This window comes from Prunus avium, chromosome 6 (genome assembly GCF_965620075.1).
Source record: "Prunus avium chromosome 6, drPruAviu1.hap1.1, whole genome shotgun sequence".
Taxonomy (NCBI): Eukaryota; Viridiplantae; Streptophyta; class Magnoliopsida; order Rosales; family Rosaceae; genus Prunus; species Prunus avium.
The window spans coordinates 16,482,817-16,497,881 of NC_142289.1; the positions used below are offsets into that span (position 1 = coordinate 16,482,817).

Below are 15,065 nucleotides of genomic sequence, written 5' to 3' on the forward strand. Positions count from 1 at the left end.
ACCAAATGACTCCTCCCACCATGTTATGATGTTGCCCAAGTTTGGGGCTCGATCCGAAATCAATAGGTGTGAGAAATTGGACAATTCAGGTTCAACGGCAGTTCGTTCCTAATTGGAGTGGTTGGTGTATTCCATACTTCTAGCGATTGGATTTCACTCAAAACTCACCAAATGACTACTCCCACCATATTATGATGTTGCCCAAGTTTGGGGCTCGATCCGAAATCAATAGGTGTGAGAAATTGGACAATTCAAGTTCAACGGCATATCGTTCCTAATTGGAGCGGTTGGTGTATTCCATACTTCTAGCGATTGGATTTCACTCAAAACTCGCCAAATGACTCCTCCCACCATATTATGATGTTCGCCAAGTTTTGGGCTCGATCCGAAATCATTTGGGGTTCGAAATTGGACAATTCAAGTTCAACGGCAGTTCGTTCCTAATTGGAGTGGTTGGTGTATTCCATACTTCTAGCGATTGGATTTCACTCAAAACTCACCAAATGACTCCTCCCACCATATTATGATGTTGCCCAAGTTTGGGGCTTGATCCGAAATCAATAGGTGTGAGAAATTGGACAATTCAAGTTCAACGGCAGTTCGTTCCTAATTGGAGTGGTTGGTGTCTTCCATACTTCTAGCGAATGGATTTCACTCAAAACTCACCAAATGACTCCTCCCACCATATTATGATGTTGATCAAGTTTTGGGCTCGATCCGAAATCAATAGGTGTTCCAAATTGGACAATTCAAGTTCAACGGCAGTTCGTTCCTAATTGGAGTGGTTGGTGTATTCCATACTTCTAGCGATTGGATTTCACTCAAAACACACCAAATGACTCCTCCCACCATATTATGATGTTGCCCAAGTTTGGGGCTCGATCCGAAATGAATAGGTGTTCCAAATTGGACAATTCAAGTTTAACGGCAGATCGTTCCTAATTGGAGTGGTTGGTGTATTCCATACTTCTAGCGATTGGATTTCACTCAAAACTCACCAAATGACTCCTCCCACCATATTATGATATTGCCCAAGTTTTGGACTCGATCCGAAATCAATAGGTGTTCCAAATTGGACAATTCAAGTTCAACGGCAGTTCGTTCCTAATTGGAGTGGTTGGTGTATTCCATACTTCTAGCGATTGGATTTCACTCAAAACTCACCAAATGACTCCTCGCACCATATTATGTTGTTGCACAAGTTTGGGCTTCGATCCGAAATCAATAGGTGTTAGAAATTGGACAATTCAAGTCCAATGGAAGTTCGTTCTTAATTGCAGTGGTTGGTGTATTCCATACTTCTAGCGATTGGATTTCACTCAAAACTCACCAAATAACTCCTCCCACCATCTTATGATGTTGCCCAAGTTTGGGGCTCGATCCGAAATCAATAGGTGTTCCAAATTGGACAATTCAAGCTCAACGGCAGTTCGTTCCTAATTGGAGTGGTTGGAGTATTCCATACTTCTAGCGATTGGATTTCACTCAAAACTCACCAAATGACTCCTCCCACCATATTATGATGTTGGCCAAGTTTGGGGCTCGATCCGAAATCAATAGGTGTTCCAAATTGGACAATTCAAGTTCAACTGCAGATCGTTCCTAATTGGAGTGGTTGGTGTATTCCATACTTCTAGCGATTGGATTTCACTCAAAACTCACCAAATGACTCCTCCCACCGTATTATGATATTGCCCAAGTTTTGGACTCGATCCGAAATCAATAGGTGTTCCAAATTGGACAATTCAAGTTCAACGGCAGTTGGTTCCTAATTGGAGTGGTTGGTGTATTCCATACTTCTAGCGATTGGATTTCACTCAAAACCCACCAAATGACTCCTCGCACCATATTATGTTGTTGCACAAGTTTGGGCTTCGATCCGAAATCAATAGGTGTTAGAAATTGGACAATTCAAGTCCAATGGCAGTTCGTTCTTAATTGCAGTGGTTGGTGTATTCCATACTTCTAGCGATTGGATTTCACTCAAAACTCACCAAATAACTCCTCCCACCATATTATGATGTTGCCCAAGTTTGGGGCTCGATCCGAAATCAATAGGTGTTCCAAATTGGACAATTCAAGCTCAACGGCAGTTCGTTCCTAATTGGAGTGGTTGGTGTATTCCATACTTCTAGTGATTGGATTTCACTCAAAACTCACCAAATGACTCCTCCCACCATATTATGATGTTGCCCAAGTTTGGGGCCCGATCCGAAATCAATAGGTGTTCCAAATTGGACAATTCAAGTTCAACGGCAGATCGTTCCTAATTGGAGTGGTTGGTGTATTCCATACTTCTAGCGATTGGATTTCACTCAAAACTCACCAAATGACTCCTCCCACCATATTATGATATTGCCCAAGTTTTGGACTCGATCCGAAATCAATAGTTGTTCCAAATTGGACAATTCAAGTTCAACGGCAGTTCGTTCCTAATTGGAGTGGTTGGTGTATTCCATACTTCTAGCGATTGGATTTCACTCAAAACTCACCAAATGACTCCTCGCACCATATTATGTTGTTGCACAAGTTTGGGGTTCGATCCGAAATCAATAGGTGTTAGAAATTGGACAATTCAAGTCCAATGGCAGTTCGTTCCTAATTGCAGTGGTTGGTGTATTCCATACGTCTAGCGATTGGATTTCACTCAAAACTCACCAAATAACTCCTCCCACCATATTATGATGTTGCCCAAGTTTTGGGCTCGATCCGAAATCAATAGGTCTTCCAAATTTGACAATTAGAGTTCAACGGTAATTCGTTCCTAGTTGGAGTGGTTGTTGTATTCCATACTTCTAGCGATTGGATTTCACTCAAAACTAACCAAATGACTCCTCCCACCATATTATGATGTTGCTGTTGCATTCCTAAAAGGACACAAATTAATGTGCAAACAACCAAATAAAAATACCCGCAAGTGCACGAATCTAATGAAGTATAGATTATGTAAGTACGGGGTCGATCCCACGAAGAACTTGTCGGCTTCCTATAAGTTCTAATTTGAGTATGTAAAGAACACTAATTTAACACACCACAAATGCACAAATGCAAATTGGAAACTAAAAAAGAGTAAAGAAATGTAAAAGAAATGAAACAACACAAGAAACCAAAGAAAAACGGAAACATCACTTTCTATCACCCTTTTATCACCTGTAAACAGTGCCGTGAACAGTGACGACCGGTCGTTTGTGGGCAGATTCGTTTATCTGTTTTTCCAGTTTCGACCTCTGTCCAGTTTTTTGCCTATAACTTTCCTACCGTTTATCCAAATTTCACGTTATTTATACGGTTCGAATCAGCACAGAAAATGGAAGAACACAGCGCTGACCAAAAGTCCAAAACAATTACGGAAACAAATAAAATTTAGTAACAAAGACACACCACGTGTCGAACACACAACTCACACACACATTGGGGGGGGGGGGGGTTTGATTTGTTTCAAGTGACCTATTTCTATTGCATGAAAGTAGATGGACTTTGAAATTAAATGAGAGTGGCAGAGATGAATTATCAAAGAGTGGAATTAAAATGTAACAAACAGTAAGGTTTCGGAATCCACCCTAAACAATTCTACCAAAGTTCATGAATACTCAAGTGATGAACTCTAAATGTGTTGATGAAAATGTTCGCAATCAAGACCATGGGTCGTGGCTCAAGACGCATTGATTCTCTCTAATATACGTAAAGTGCATGGTTCGTGCTACAATACTTGTGCCCTCCCCATAACCGAACCTAGGTATGGTTCGTACTTCGATTCAATTACAAGGAGAACCCATTAAGTTCAAAGAGAATATGAACATCACAAGAATCCTAATAGCATGGTGTTTACATTAGGTATTCAAGAAACCAATTTACATGGATGATTCTTACTTCATCCATTCATTGCTTAGGATAACATGAAGATACACATAATCCCAACAATCTCAAGAAGCATGCTTTCAAAGATGGCCAACCAAGGAAAAACACACATCAAGGATAGATTAATTTGGTGAATTGGAAATCATCAACAATATCTAGAAATTCATACACTCAAGTATCAAAACAATAAGGTAATCATGTTTAGGGCTTCAACCTAAGCCCTAGCTATGGAGTTTAGTTGCTCATACTTATTCCAAATACAAACTCAAAATAAAATTAGAAAGAGTTTACAGATTTTGAGAAAATGATGAAAGCTTCAAGGTCATCAATGGTGGAAGCTTTCTTCTCCACTTTGCTTGGCTGCACCTTGACTTTCTCCTAGCTCCCAGCTCTCCAAAATCTGCTCCCTTGTGTGTAATGCTAGAATGACTTCATTTCCCACGTTCAAAACCTCTCCCACTTCAGATTGCAATTAACTTTGCTTCCCTCTCTCCTCCTTTCCAGCTTTTACTTTTAGTATTCTATTGCCAAAATCTTCACCCATCATCCTTTGTCTCCTTTGTCATGATGAAGCCTTGACTTCACAAAGATGCCAAATGCTTCAGAATATATCTCTTTTACAAAGATAATTCCTTGTTACCAAGAGTTATGGTAACAAGAAATTAAGATGACACAAAGGAGGTGAAAGATGGCCAAAATCGGATTTCCAGAGCTGTGGTAACATGCTGGATTGGTTGGATAGGCAATACTTGTCCAATGGAGCTCAAATTTGGATAGGTTGTAGATAACATCCATTGGAAAAAGTCTCATGAAGATCATGACCTCATCCGACCACCAGAGCATGTTGATAACAGGCCAAGAAGTTGACCAACGAAAATGAACAAAAACAAAATTTATAACTAATAATGCACTTTTAGCTCATTTTCATTCCAACCAAGGTAAAATCTAAGAAAACACAAAAAGGAAGTAAAAAGCTATAAAATGTCAAGAACTAACTCAAAATAGTGGGTGAATAACATGAAAAATCATGTGTAAAAATGAACCGAACAGTTCCCCAAGTTTTGGGCTCGATACGAAGTCAATAGGTGTGAGAAATTGGACAATTCAAGTTCAACGGCAGTTCGTTCCTAATTGGAGTGGTTGGTGTATTCCATACTTCTAGCGATTGGATTTCACTCAAAACTAACCAAATGACTCCTCCCACCATATTATCATGTTGCCCAAGTTTTGGGCTCGATCCGAAATAAATAGGTGTGAGAAATTGGACAATTCAAGTTCAACGGCAGTTCGTTCGTAATTGGAGTGGTTGGTGTATTCCATACTTCTAGTGATTGGATTTCACTCAAAACTCACCAAATGACTCCTCCCACCATATTATGATGTTGCCCAAGTTTTGGGCTCCATCCGAAATCAATAGGTGAGAGAAATTGGACAATTCAAGTTCAACGGCAGTTCGTTCCTAATTGGAGTGGTTGGTGTATTCCATACTTCTAGCGATTGGATTTCACTCAAAACTCACCAAATGACTCCTCCCACCATATTATGATGTTGCCCAAGTTTTGGACTTGATCCGAAATCAATTGGTGTTCGAAATTGGACAATTCAAGTTCAACGGAAGTTCGTTCCTAACCAGTGGTTGGTGTATTCCATACTTCTAGCGAATGGATTTCACTCAAAACTCCCCAAATGACTCCTCCCACCATATTATGTTGTTGCCCAATTTTTGGGCTCGATCCGAAATCAATTGGTGTTCGAAATTGGACAATTCTAGTTCAACGGCAGTTCGTTCCTAATTGGAGTGGTTGGTGTATTCCATACTTCTAGCGATTGGATTTCCCTCAAAACTCACCAAATGACTCCTCCCACCATATTATGCTGTTGCCCAAGTTTTGGGCTCGATCCGAAATCAATAGGTGTTCGAAATTGGACATTTCAAGTTCAACGGCAGTTCGTTCCTAATTGGAGTGGTTGGTGTATTCCATACTTCTAGCAATTGGATTTCACTCAAAACTCACCAAATGACTCCTCTCACCATATTATGTTGTTGCCCAAGTTTTGGGCTCGATCCGAAATCAATAGGTGTTCCAAATTGGACAATTCAAGTTCAACGGCAGTTCGTTCCTAATTGGAGTGGTTGGTGTATTCTATACTTCTAGCGATTGGATTTCACTCAAAACTAACCAAATGACTCCTCCCACCATATTATGATGTTGCCCAAGTTTTGGGGCCGATCCGAAATCAATTGGTGTTCGAAATTAGACAATTCAAGTTCAACGGCAGTTCTTTCCTAATTGGAGTGGTTGGTGTATTCCATACTTCTAGCGATTGGATTTCCCTCAAAACTCACCCAATGACTCCTCCCACCATATTATACTGTTGCCCAAGTTTTGGGCTCGATCCGAAATAAATAGGTGTGGGAAATTGGACAATCCAAGTTCAACGGCAGTTCGTTCCTAATTGGAGTGGTTGGTGTATTCCATACTTCTAGCGATTGGATTTCACTCAAAACACACCAAATGACTCCTCCAACCATATTATGATGTTGCCCAAGTTTTGGGCTCCATCCGAAATCAATGGGTGAGAGAAATTGGACAATTCAGGTTCAACGGCAGTTCGTTCCTAATTGGAGTGGTTGGTGTATTCCATACTTCTAGCGATTGGATTTCACTCAAAACTAACCAAATGACTCCTCCCACCATATTATCATGTTGCCCAAGTTTTGGGCTCGATCCGAAATAAATAGGTGTGAGAAATTGGACAATTCATGTTCAACGGCAGTTCGTTCCTAATTGGAGTGGTTGGTGTATTCCATACTTCTAGCGATTGGATTTCACTCAAAACTCACCAAATGACTCCTCCCACCATATTATGATGTTGTCCAAGTTTTGGGCTTGATCCGAAATCAATAGGTGTGAGAAATTGGACAATTCAAGTTCAACGGCAGTTCGTTCCTAATTGAAGTGGTTGGTGTATTCCACACTTCTAGCGATTGGATTTCACTCAAAACTCAACAAATGACACCTCCCACCATATTATGATGTTACCCAAGTTTTGGGCTCGATCCGAAATCAATAGGTGTTCGAAATTGGACAATTCAAGTTCAACGGCAGTTCGTTCCTAACCTGTGGTTGGTGTATTCCATACTTCTAGCGAATGGATTTCACTCAAAACTCCCCAAATGACTCCTCCCACCATATTATGATGTTGCCCAAGTTTTGGGCTCGATCCGAAATCAATAGGTGTTCCACATTGTACAATTCAAGTTCAACGGCAGTTCGTTCCTAATTGGACTGGTTGGTGTATTCCATACTTCTAGCGATTGGATTTCACTCAAAACTAACCCAATGACTCCTCCCACCATATTATGATGTTGCCCAAGTTTGGGGCTCGATCTGAAATCAATAGGTGTGAGAAATTGGACAATTCAAGTTCAACGGCAGATCGTTCCTAATTGGAGTGGTTGGTGTATTCCATACTTCTAGCGATTGGATTTCCCTCAAAACTCACCAAATGACTCCTCCCACCATATTATGCTGTTGCCCAAGTTTTGGGCTCGATCCGAAATCAATAGGTGTTCGAAATTGGACAATTCAAGTTCAACGGCAGTTCGTTCCTAATTGGAGTGGTTGGTGTATTCCATACTTCTAGCAATTGGATTTCACTCAAAACTCACCAAATGACTCCTCTCACCATATTATGATGTTGCCCAAGTTTTGGGCTCGATCCGAAATCAATAGTTGTTCCAAATTGGACAATTCAAGTTCAACGGCAGTTCGTTCCTAATTGGAGTGGTTGGTGTATTCTATACTTCTAGCGATTGGATTTCACTCAAAACTCACCAAATGAATCCTCCCACCATATTATGATGTTGCCCAAGTTTTGGGCCCGATCCGAAATCAATTGGTGTTCGAAATTAGACAATTCAAGTTCAACGGCAGTTCTTTCCTAATTGGAGTGGTTGGTGTATTCCATACTTCTAGCGATTGGATTTCACTCAAAACTCACCAAATGACTCCTCCCACCATATTATACTGTTGCCCAAGTTTTGGGCTCGATCCGAAATAAATAGGTGTGAGAAATTGGACAATCCAAGTTCAACGGCAGTTCGTTCCTAATTGGAGTGGTTGGTGTATTCCATACTTCTAGCGTTTGGATTTCACTCAAAACTCACCAAATGACTCCTCCCACCATATTATGTTGTTGCCCAAGTTTTGGGCTCGATCCGAAATCAAAAGGTGTGAGAAATTGGACAATTCAAGTTCAACGGCAGTTCGTTCCTTATTGGAGTGGTTGGTGTATTCCACACTTCTAGCGATTGGATTTCACTCAAAACTAACCAAATGACTCCTCCCACCATATTATGATGTTGCCCAAGTTTTGGGCTCGATCCGAAATCAATAGGTGTTCCAAATTGGACAATTCAAGTTCAACAGCAGTTCGTTCCTAATTGGAGTGGTTGGTGTATTCCATACTTCTAGCGATTGGATTTCACTCAAACCTCACCAAATGACTCCTCCCACCATATTACGATGTTGCCCAAGTTTTGGGCTCGATCCGAAATCAATAGGTGTTCCAAATTGGACAATTCAAGTTCAACGGCAGTTCGTTCCTAATTGGAGTGGTTGGTGTATTCCATACTTCTAGCGATTGGATTTTACTCAAAACTAACCAAATGACTCCTCCCACCATATTATGGTGTTGCCCAAGTTTTGGGCTCGAGCCGAAATCAATAGGTGTTCCAAATTGGACAATTCAAGTTCAACGGCAGTTCGTTCCTAATTGGAGTGGTTGGTGTATTCCATACTTCTAGCGATTGGATTTCACTCAAAACTCACCAAATGACTCCTCCCACCATATTATGATGTTGCCCAAATGTTGGGCTCGATCCGAATTCAATAGGTGTGAGAAATTGGTCAATTCAATTTCAATGACAGTTCTTTCCTCATTGGAGTGGTTGGTGTATTCCATACTTCTAGCGATTGGATTTCACTCAAAACTCACCAAATGACTCCTCCCACCATATTATGATGTTTCCCAAGTTTGGGGCACGATCCGAAATCAATAGGTGTGAGAAATTGGACAATTCAAGTTCAACGGCAGTCCGTTCCTAATTGGAGTGGTTGGTGTATTCCATACTTCTAGCGATTGGATTTCACTCAAAACTCACCAAATGACCCCTCCCACCATATTATGATGTTGCCCAAGTTTTGGGCTCGATCCGAAATCAATATTTGTGAGAAATTGGACAATTCAAGTTCAACCGCAGTTCGTTCCTAATTGGAGTGGTTGCTGTATTCCATACTTCTAGCGATTGGATTTCACTCAAAACTCACCAAATGACTCCTCCCACCATTATTTTATTTTTTTTCAATTGTTTTCTTCTTGTTTGTCAGGTTTCTCAAGAATTTAGTTGGAAGAAGAGACAAAATTAAAGATGCGTCTTGGACACCTGGTGCAAGAATCCCATCTCTTCTTTTAAATTCTTGTTTGAATTGCGTGTTTATTTCAGTTTTTATTTATTTATTTATTTATTTTGTTTTTATTAGGTTTTATAATTTAAAACTCATAGGATATTCTTTGAATGAGCTAAATTTTTGGTAACTCCACTGAGCAACCGCAGTCTATACAGTGTCTAGGAGTTCTTTAGGCGGCACCTTCGGTGTCTAAGAAGTTCAGGTTTTAAGCGGGACCATTCTGACCCCTCCAACCTTCCCGGAACCCCTGGCTGTGTTTTCTGAGGCCCTTAACTGGTCATCCTTAAGTTTTTCTCTTAAAAGAAGAAGCAGCTATTTGTGTGTTTACTTAACTAATAAAAATTTCATGTTTGGGTTTTCATGTTTTTGTTTGATTGTCATTCTTTAAATTTAGGGTCAATCGTCTCTTTGAGATAGCATAACATTTTTATAAAATAAAAAAATAATAAAAAAATAATAAAAAACTTTAAAAATAAATAAATAAATAAAAACTGAAATCATTTCTTCTTGGCGCTCGATGTCTCGACCATAGGAGCTTTTAGTTTGGCCGTCTGGATGTCCACTTCTGGGTCTTCACGCACAGCCTCTTGGGGCTCATCACTTGAGCTCCCAAAGATCGCAATCTTAGCTTGAGCGTAACTACTCTCGTGATCTGCTTTCTTGCGTTTACCCGGTCGGTCTAGGTCCTCCAGCTTCTTTCGCATGTCGCGAGAATACAACTCTACCATCTTTGATAGGTTTTTATTCTCGTCCCGCAATACTTCTAGCTGGTGTCGATTCACCTCCACTATCGTTGACCTTTCCCTTTTCAAGCTTTTTATAGCACTCTGACAATCTTCAACCATACTTCGCTCCGCCGCCAACTGAGCTTTGAGCACCTCCACCTCATGGGACTTCGCAAGTAGGCGATGACCCAAACTTGCAACACATGCTGTACTCTGCACGCTCAGTGCCAGGGCATCACTCGTGACTCGGTTGTCATCCCTTGTCCCAAACACACGTATATCTTTGGGAGTCACTAAATTTCTGCCAACTCCAATAGCAACATCGTTGTCTAGGAGTATTGAGTCATTGACAGACACAGGCCCCCGAGAGGAGCCAAAGTAGGGCATCCATACTGGTGCCGCTGCTTGGCCCAATGTCTGAGTCGGTGGAGCTAGGTTGAGATCCAACGAAAAGGGGTAGGAAGAGGCCATTTGATTTCTCACTTTTTTCTTTTCTTGCTTCTTTTCTCTTTTGTGTTTCTGAGTTTGTGGTTTTGTTTTTATCCCCTTCTTTTTCCTTCTTATAGATATAGTCTTTGACAAACCCTAGCCATTGCAGCGTCTAAGCATTTCTGAATCTCCAGCATTCATCGAGTCCCACAACCTTCTCACTTTCCAACCATACCCAACTCATTTATCACGACATGTCTTTTCTGAACGGACGCGTTCAGTAAAGTCGTCACGACTTTGTATGAGCCCGTAATTTCTGCTTGTGAAATCTGCGGCGCTTCTATCTGTCGACACGTGGCTCCTGCTTTCTGCCCGTGACTAACCAGGAGACGACATCAGGGACCACATTCTCTCTTTTCATAAATCCCGCATTTGCGCTCCCAATTCACGTTTCGAATAAAATTCAAAAAAAAAATTCAAAAAAAAATTCAAAAATAAAATAAAATTGAAACGTGTGGGCTTCAGATTTCATTTTGGGATGGTTTTTCACCTTGTTTGAGTTTCAAGGTGGGTTAATTTCATTGTGGGCTTTGGGCTTCAACATTTTTTTTGGGTTTCAGAATTGGGGAGCTTCTATAGTGAGGGGAAAGTTATAAGGGGTTTTTTTGAGGGGTATGTTAGAGCCGTTGGATTTCATCCAACGGTGAGTTTTTAAAAGAGGGTGCATGTAGAACCGGGTTGAAATCTGACCCGTTGGAAACCCAACTTCAGTTGAAGATATTTCCCTCTCTGAAAAATTCAAGAAAACAATCCTCTGTTTTTGAATGTAACGCAAACCCAGAATTAGAAAGATCCAAAGCTCCCAAACCCTATAGTCGCTCCATTGTCATCAGCTCCTTGGGAGGCCTGCGATCTATGGCATCCTCGGTATGACGATTAATGGCTCTTATCTAGCTATTGCCCTGTTTTGATTCTATGGCTGAAGTGAAAACCCCTTCTCTTTTTCGTTCAGCACACGAGATTCCAGATGAAAGCAAAGTAGCATATCTGGTTCTGTAGCTAGACGCCGCAGCAGCATTTGTTCCTCGATTGTGGTAGAGATGGAGTCTCCACTACCAAAGAGTCTTCTCTAATGTCCACCACATTCTCTTAAGCTGATTGACTTCGGAGCTCCCGCTTGAGTTTGAGAGGTAAGTTTACTGTTGCTGGATTGATTTTATTGGGTTTGGTTTGTTTTTTGTGAGGGTGAGAAATTCGTCATTTGTGGCATCAATAATGCGTCATTTCTGCGGTCAATAATGTGTTATTCTGCCGTCAATAATGCGTCAGTTTTCTGTCAATAATGCGTAATTTCCTTATGAATATTCAATATATTTAGTTGATTGTTTTTGGTGGGGGTGGGAAATTATAAAATGTAGGTAAAAGATCCTAAACTTAGGCTTAATGGCATTAGGAGTAAGCATTTGGAGAGGATATTGGGAGAAGTTCTGTAATTGCTGGTTTGAATTACATTTGTGTTCTTAGTTGAACATGTTGGTTCTAATGTTATTTTTTCCAGATTATTGCACAAGAGATGACGTAACTATTATTAAATTTTGTGTAATAATGGCTCTTACAAACAAGCTAGGCTATGCGTCTTTTTTGTGTCAATTTGGGCAATGTTTTGTGTAAGTGGAATGCATTGATATGTTGTAATGCAGTAATGATTGATTAATGAATTAATATTTGCTATGCAGTGATATAGAAGTAGTTCAAAAATATATGTGGGTAAAATGTCTGGGGGCTCAGAGAGTGATGACTGTGTAACAGCTAATGGGATGGTTTACATTCCTGAAGTAAGAAATGAGGAAACACCAACGGTTGGGATGAAGTTCGACTCGCTTGACCTCGCTTATAATTTCTATAACAGATATGCATTCTTGGCTGGCTTTGGTATTCGACTTCATTCCAGCTTTCGGGGGACAAATAAGAAAGAGATTCTGAGGAAAGAATTTGTTTGTTGCAAACAAGGTGCATACAGGAAAGATGAAACTCGGGAGAGAAAAAGACAGCGGGGAATAAGTAGATGCAATTGCAAAGCTAAGATTGTGGTTGTGAAGACAAATGGGAGCAAGAAGTATGCCATCTCTCTTTTTGCAGAGGGACACAATCATAAGATGACAGCCTCAGAAAAAGTGCATTTATTGAGATCACACCGTCGTATTTCGGATTCTACAAAAGTACTTACAAAACAGTTGGGTTCGGTTAATATCCCCATTCATCAGAAGGTAAGTATTTTCGAGGTGCAATCCGGAGGAATTTATAAAATCGGTTTTATCAAAAAGGATATTTACAATCTTGAATGTAGTGTGAATGGGAAGCTGAGGAACCACGATGTTGAACTAGTGACCGAGTATTTTTTGGCTGAACAGAAAAAAAATGAGGCTTTTTATTTCAAGATTGAGGGAGATGGCGAAGACAGGTTTAGTCGATGTTTTTGGGCAGATGCAACTTCTAGACGGGCATACCGGTTGTATGGAGATGTTGTTGTATTCGATACCACATTCAACACGAATCGATACGACTTGACATTTGCACCAATATTGGGAGTTAATAACCATGGTCAGACAATTGTCTTAGCATGCACATTTTTGAGCAAGGAAACAACTGAGTCGTTTATTTGGATGTTTGAGGAGTTTAAGAAAGCCATGCAAGGTGGCGAACCTAAAACGATCATTACAGATCAAGATGCGGCCATCACCAGAGCGATTTCAATAGCCTTCCCGACTACATTTCATCGGCTTTGCATATGGCACATCACATCAAAGTTCCATGTTAAGTTACCACATTCTGCTTATAAGGAGTATTGGCGTGAATTTCAGAAAGCCATATGGGATACTGACAATAAGGATGAGTTTGATGCAAAGTGGAATATTGTGGTTACAAAGGCTGGTTTGACTGACCATCAATGGCTAAGTTCAATGTTTGATTTAAGGGAATCTTGGGTTCCAGCCTACGCACGAGACTTTTTTGCCGCTGGAATGTCAAGCAGCCAAAGAGCGGAAGGTTCTCATGCTTTCTTCAAGCAATACATATCAAGGAGAAATTCGTTGATGGATTTCATAATACGATTTGAGAGGGCACTTTCCCATCAACGTCAAAAAGCGTTAGCTGCTGATCACGTAGATGCATTTGAAGTGGCTCAATGTATTCTAAAAATGCCAATGAACAAACAAATGGCTACCTTGTACACAAGGGCAATGTTTCAATAGGTGTGAGAAATTGGACAATTCAAGTTCAACGGCAGTTCGTTTCTGATTGGAGTGGTTGGTGTATTCCATACTTCTAGCGATTGGATTTCACTCAAAACTAACCAAATGACTCCTCCCACCATATTATGATGTTGCCCAAGTTTGGGGCTCGATCCGAAATCAATAGGTGTGAGAAATTGGACAATTCAAGTTCAACGGCAGATCGTTCCTAATTGGAGTGGTTGGTGTATTCCATATTTCTAGCGATTGGATTTCACTCAAAACTCACCAAATGACTCCTCCCACCATATTATGATGTTGCCCAAGTTTTGGGCTTGATCCGAAATCAATTGGTGTTCGAAATTGGACAATTCAAGTTCAACGGAAGTTCATGCCTAACCAGTGGTTGGTGTATTCCATACTTCTAGCGAATGGATTTCACTCAAAACTCACCAAATGACTCCTCCCACCATATTATGCTGTTGCCCAAGTTTTGGGCTCGATCCGAAATCAATAGGTGTTCGAAATTGGACAATTCAAGTTCAACGGCAGTTCGTTCCTAATTGGAGTGGTTGGTGTATTCCATACTTGTAGCAATTGGATTTCACTCAAAACACACCAAATGACTCCTCTCACCATATTATGATGTTGCCCAAGTTTTGGGCTCGATCCGAAATCAATAGGTGTTCCAAATTCGACAATTCAAGTTCAACGGCAGTTCGTTCCTAATTGGAGTGGTTGGTGTATTCCATACTTCTAGCGATTGGATTTCACTCAAAACTCACCAAATGACTCCTCCCACCATATTATGATGTTGCCCAAGTTTTAGGCTCGATCCGAAATCAATAGGTGTGAGAAATTGGACAATTCAAGTTCAACGGCAGTTCCTTCCTAATTGGAGTGGTTGGTGTATTCCATACTTCTAGCGATTGGATTTCACTCAAAACTCACCAAATGACTCCTCCCACCATATTATGATGTTGCCCATGTTTTGGGCTCGATCCGAAATCAATAGGTGTTCCAAATTGTACAATTCAAGTTCAACGGCAGTTCGTTCCTAATTGGAGTGGTTGGTGTACTCCATACTTCTAGCGATTGGATTTCACTCAAAACTCACCAAATGACTCCTCCCACCATATTATGATGTTGCCCAAGTTTGCGGCTTGATCCGAAATCAAAAGGTGTGAGAAATTGGACAATTCAAGTTCAACGACAGTTCGTTCCTAATTGGAGTGGTTGGTGTATTCCATACTTCTAGCGATTGGATTTCACTCAAAACTCACCAAATGACTCCTCCCACCATATTATGATGTTGCCCAAGTTTGCGGCTTGATCCGAAATCAAAAGGT

General features: G+C 40.6%; 1 protein-coding gene across 1 annotated transcript; it reads left to right on the top strand.

Moving 5' to 3' along the window:
* The first annotated feature begins 13,173 nt into the window (after positions 1 to 13,173).
* On the top strand, positions 13,174 to 13,737 carry LOC148293792 (protein FAR1-RELATED SEQUENCE 5-like). The gene has a single exon (XM_088254606.1). It carries the CDS (start codon positions 13,174 to 13,176, stop codon positions 13,735 to 13,737), a length of 564 nt encoding a protein of 187 aa, XP_088110732.1.
* The last annotated feature ends 1,328 nt before the right edge of the window (positions 13,738 to 15,065 follow it).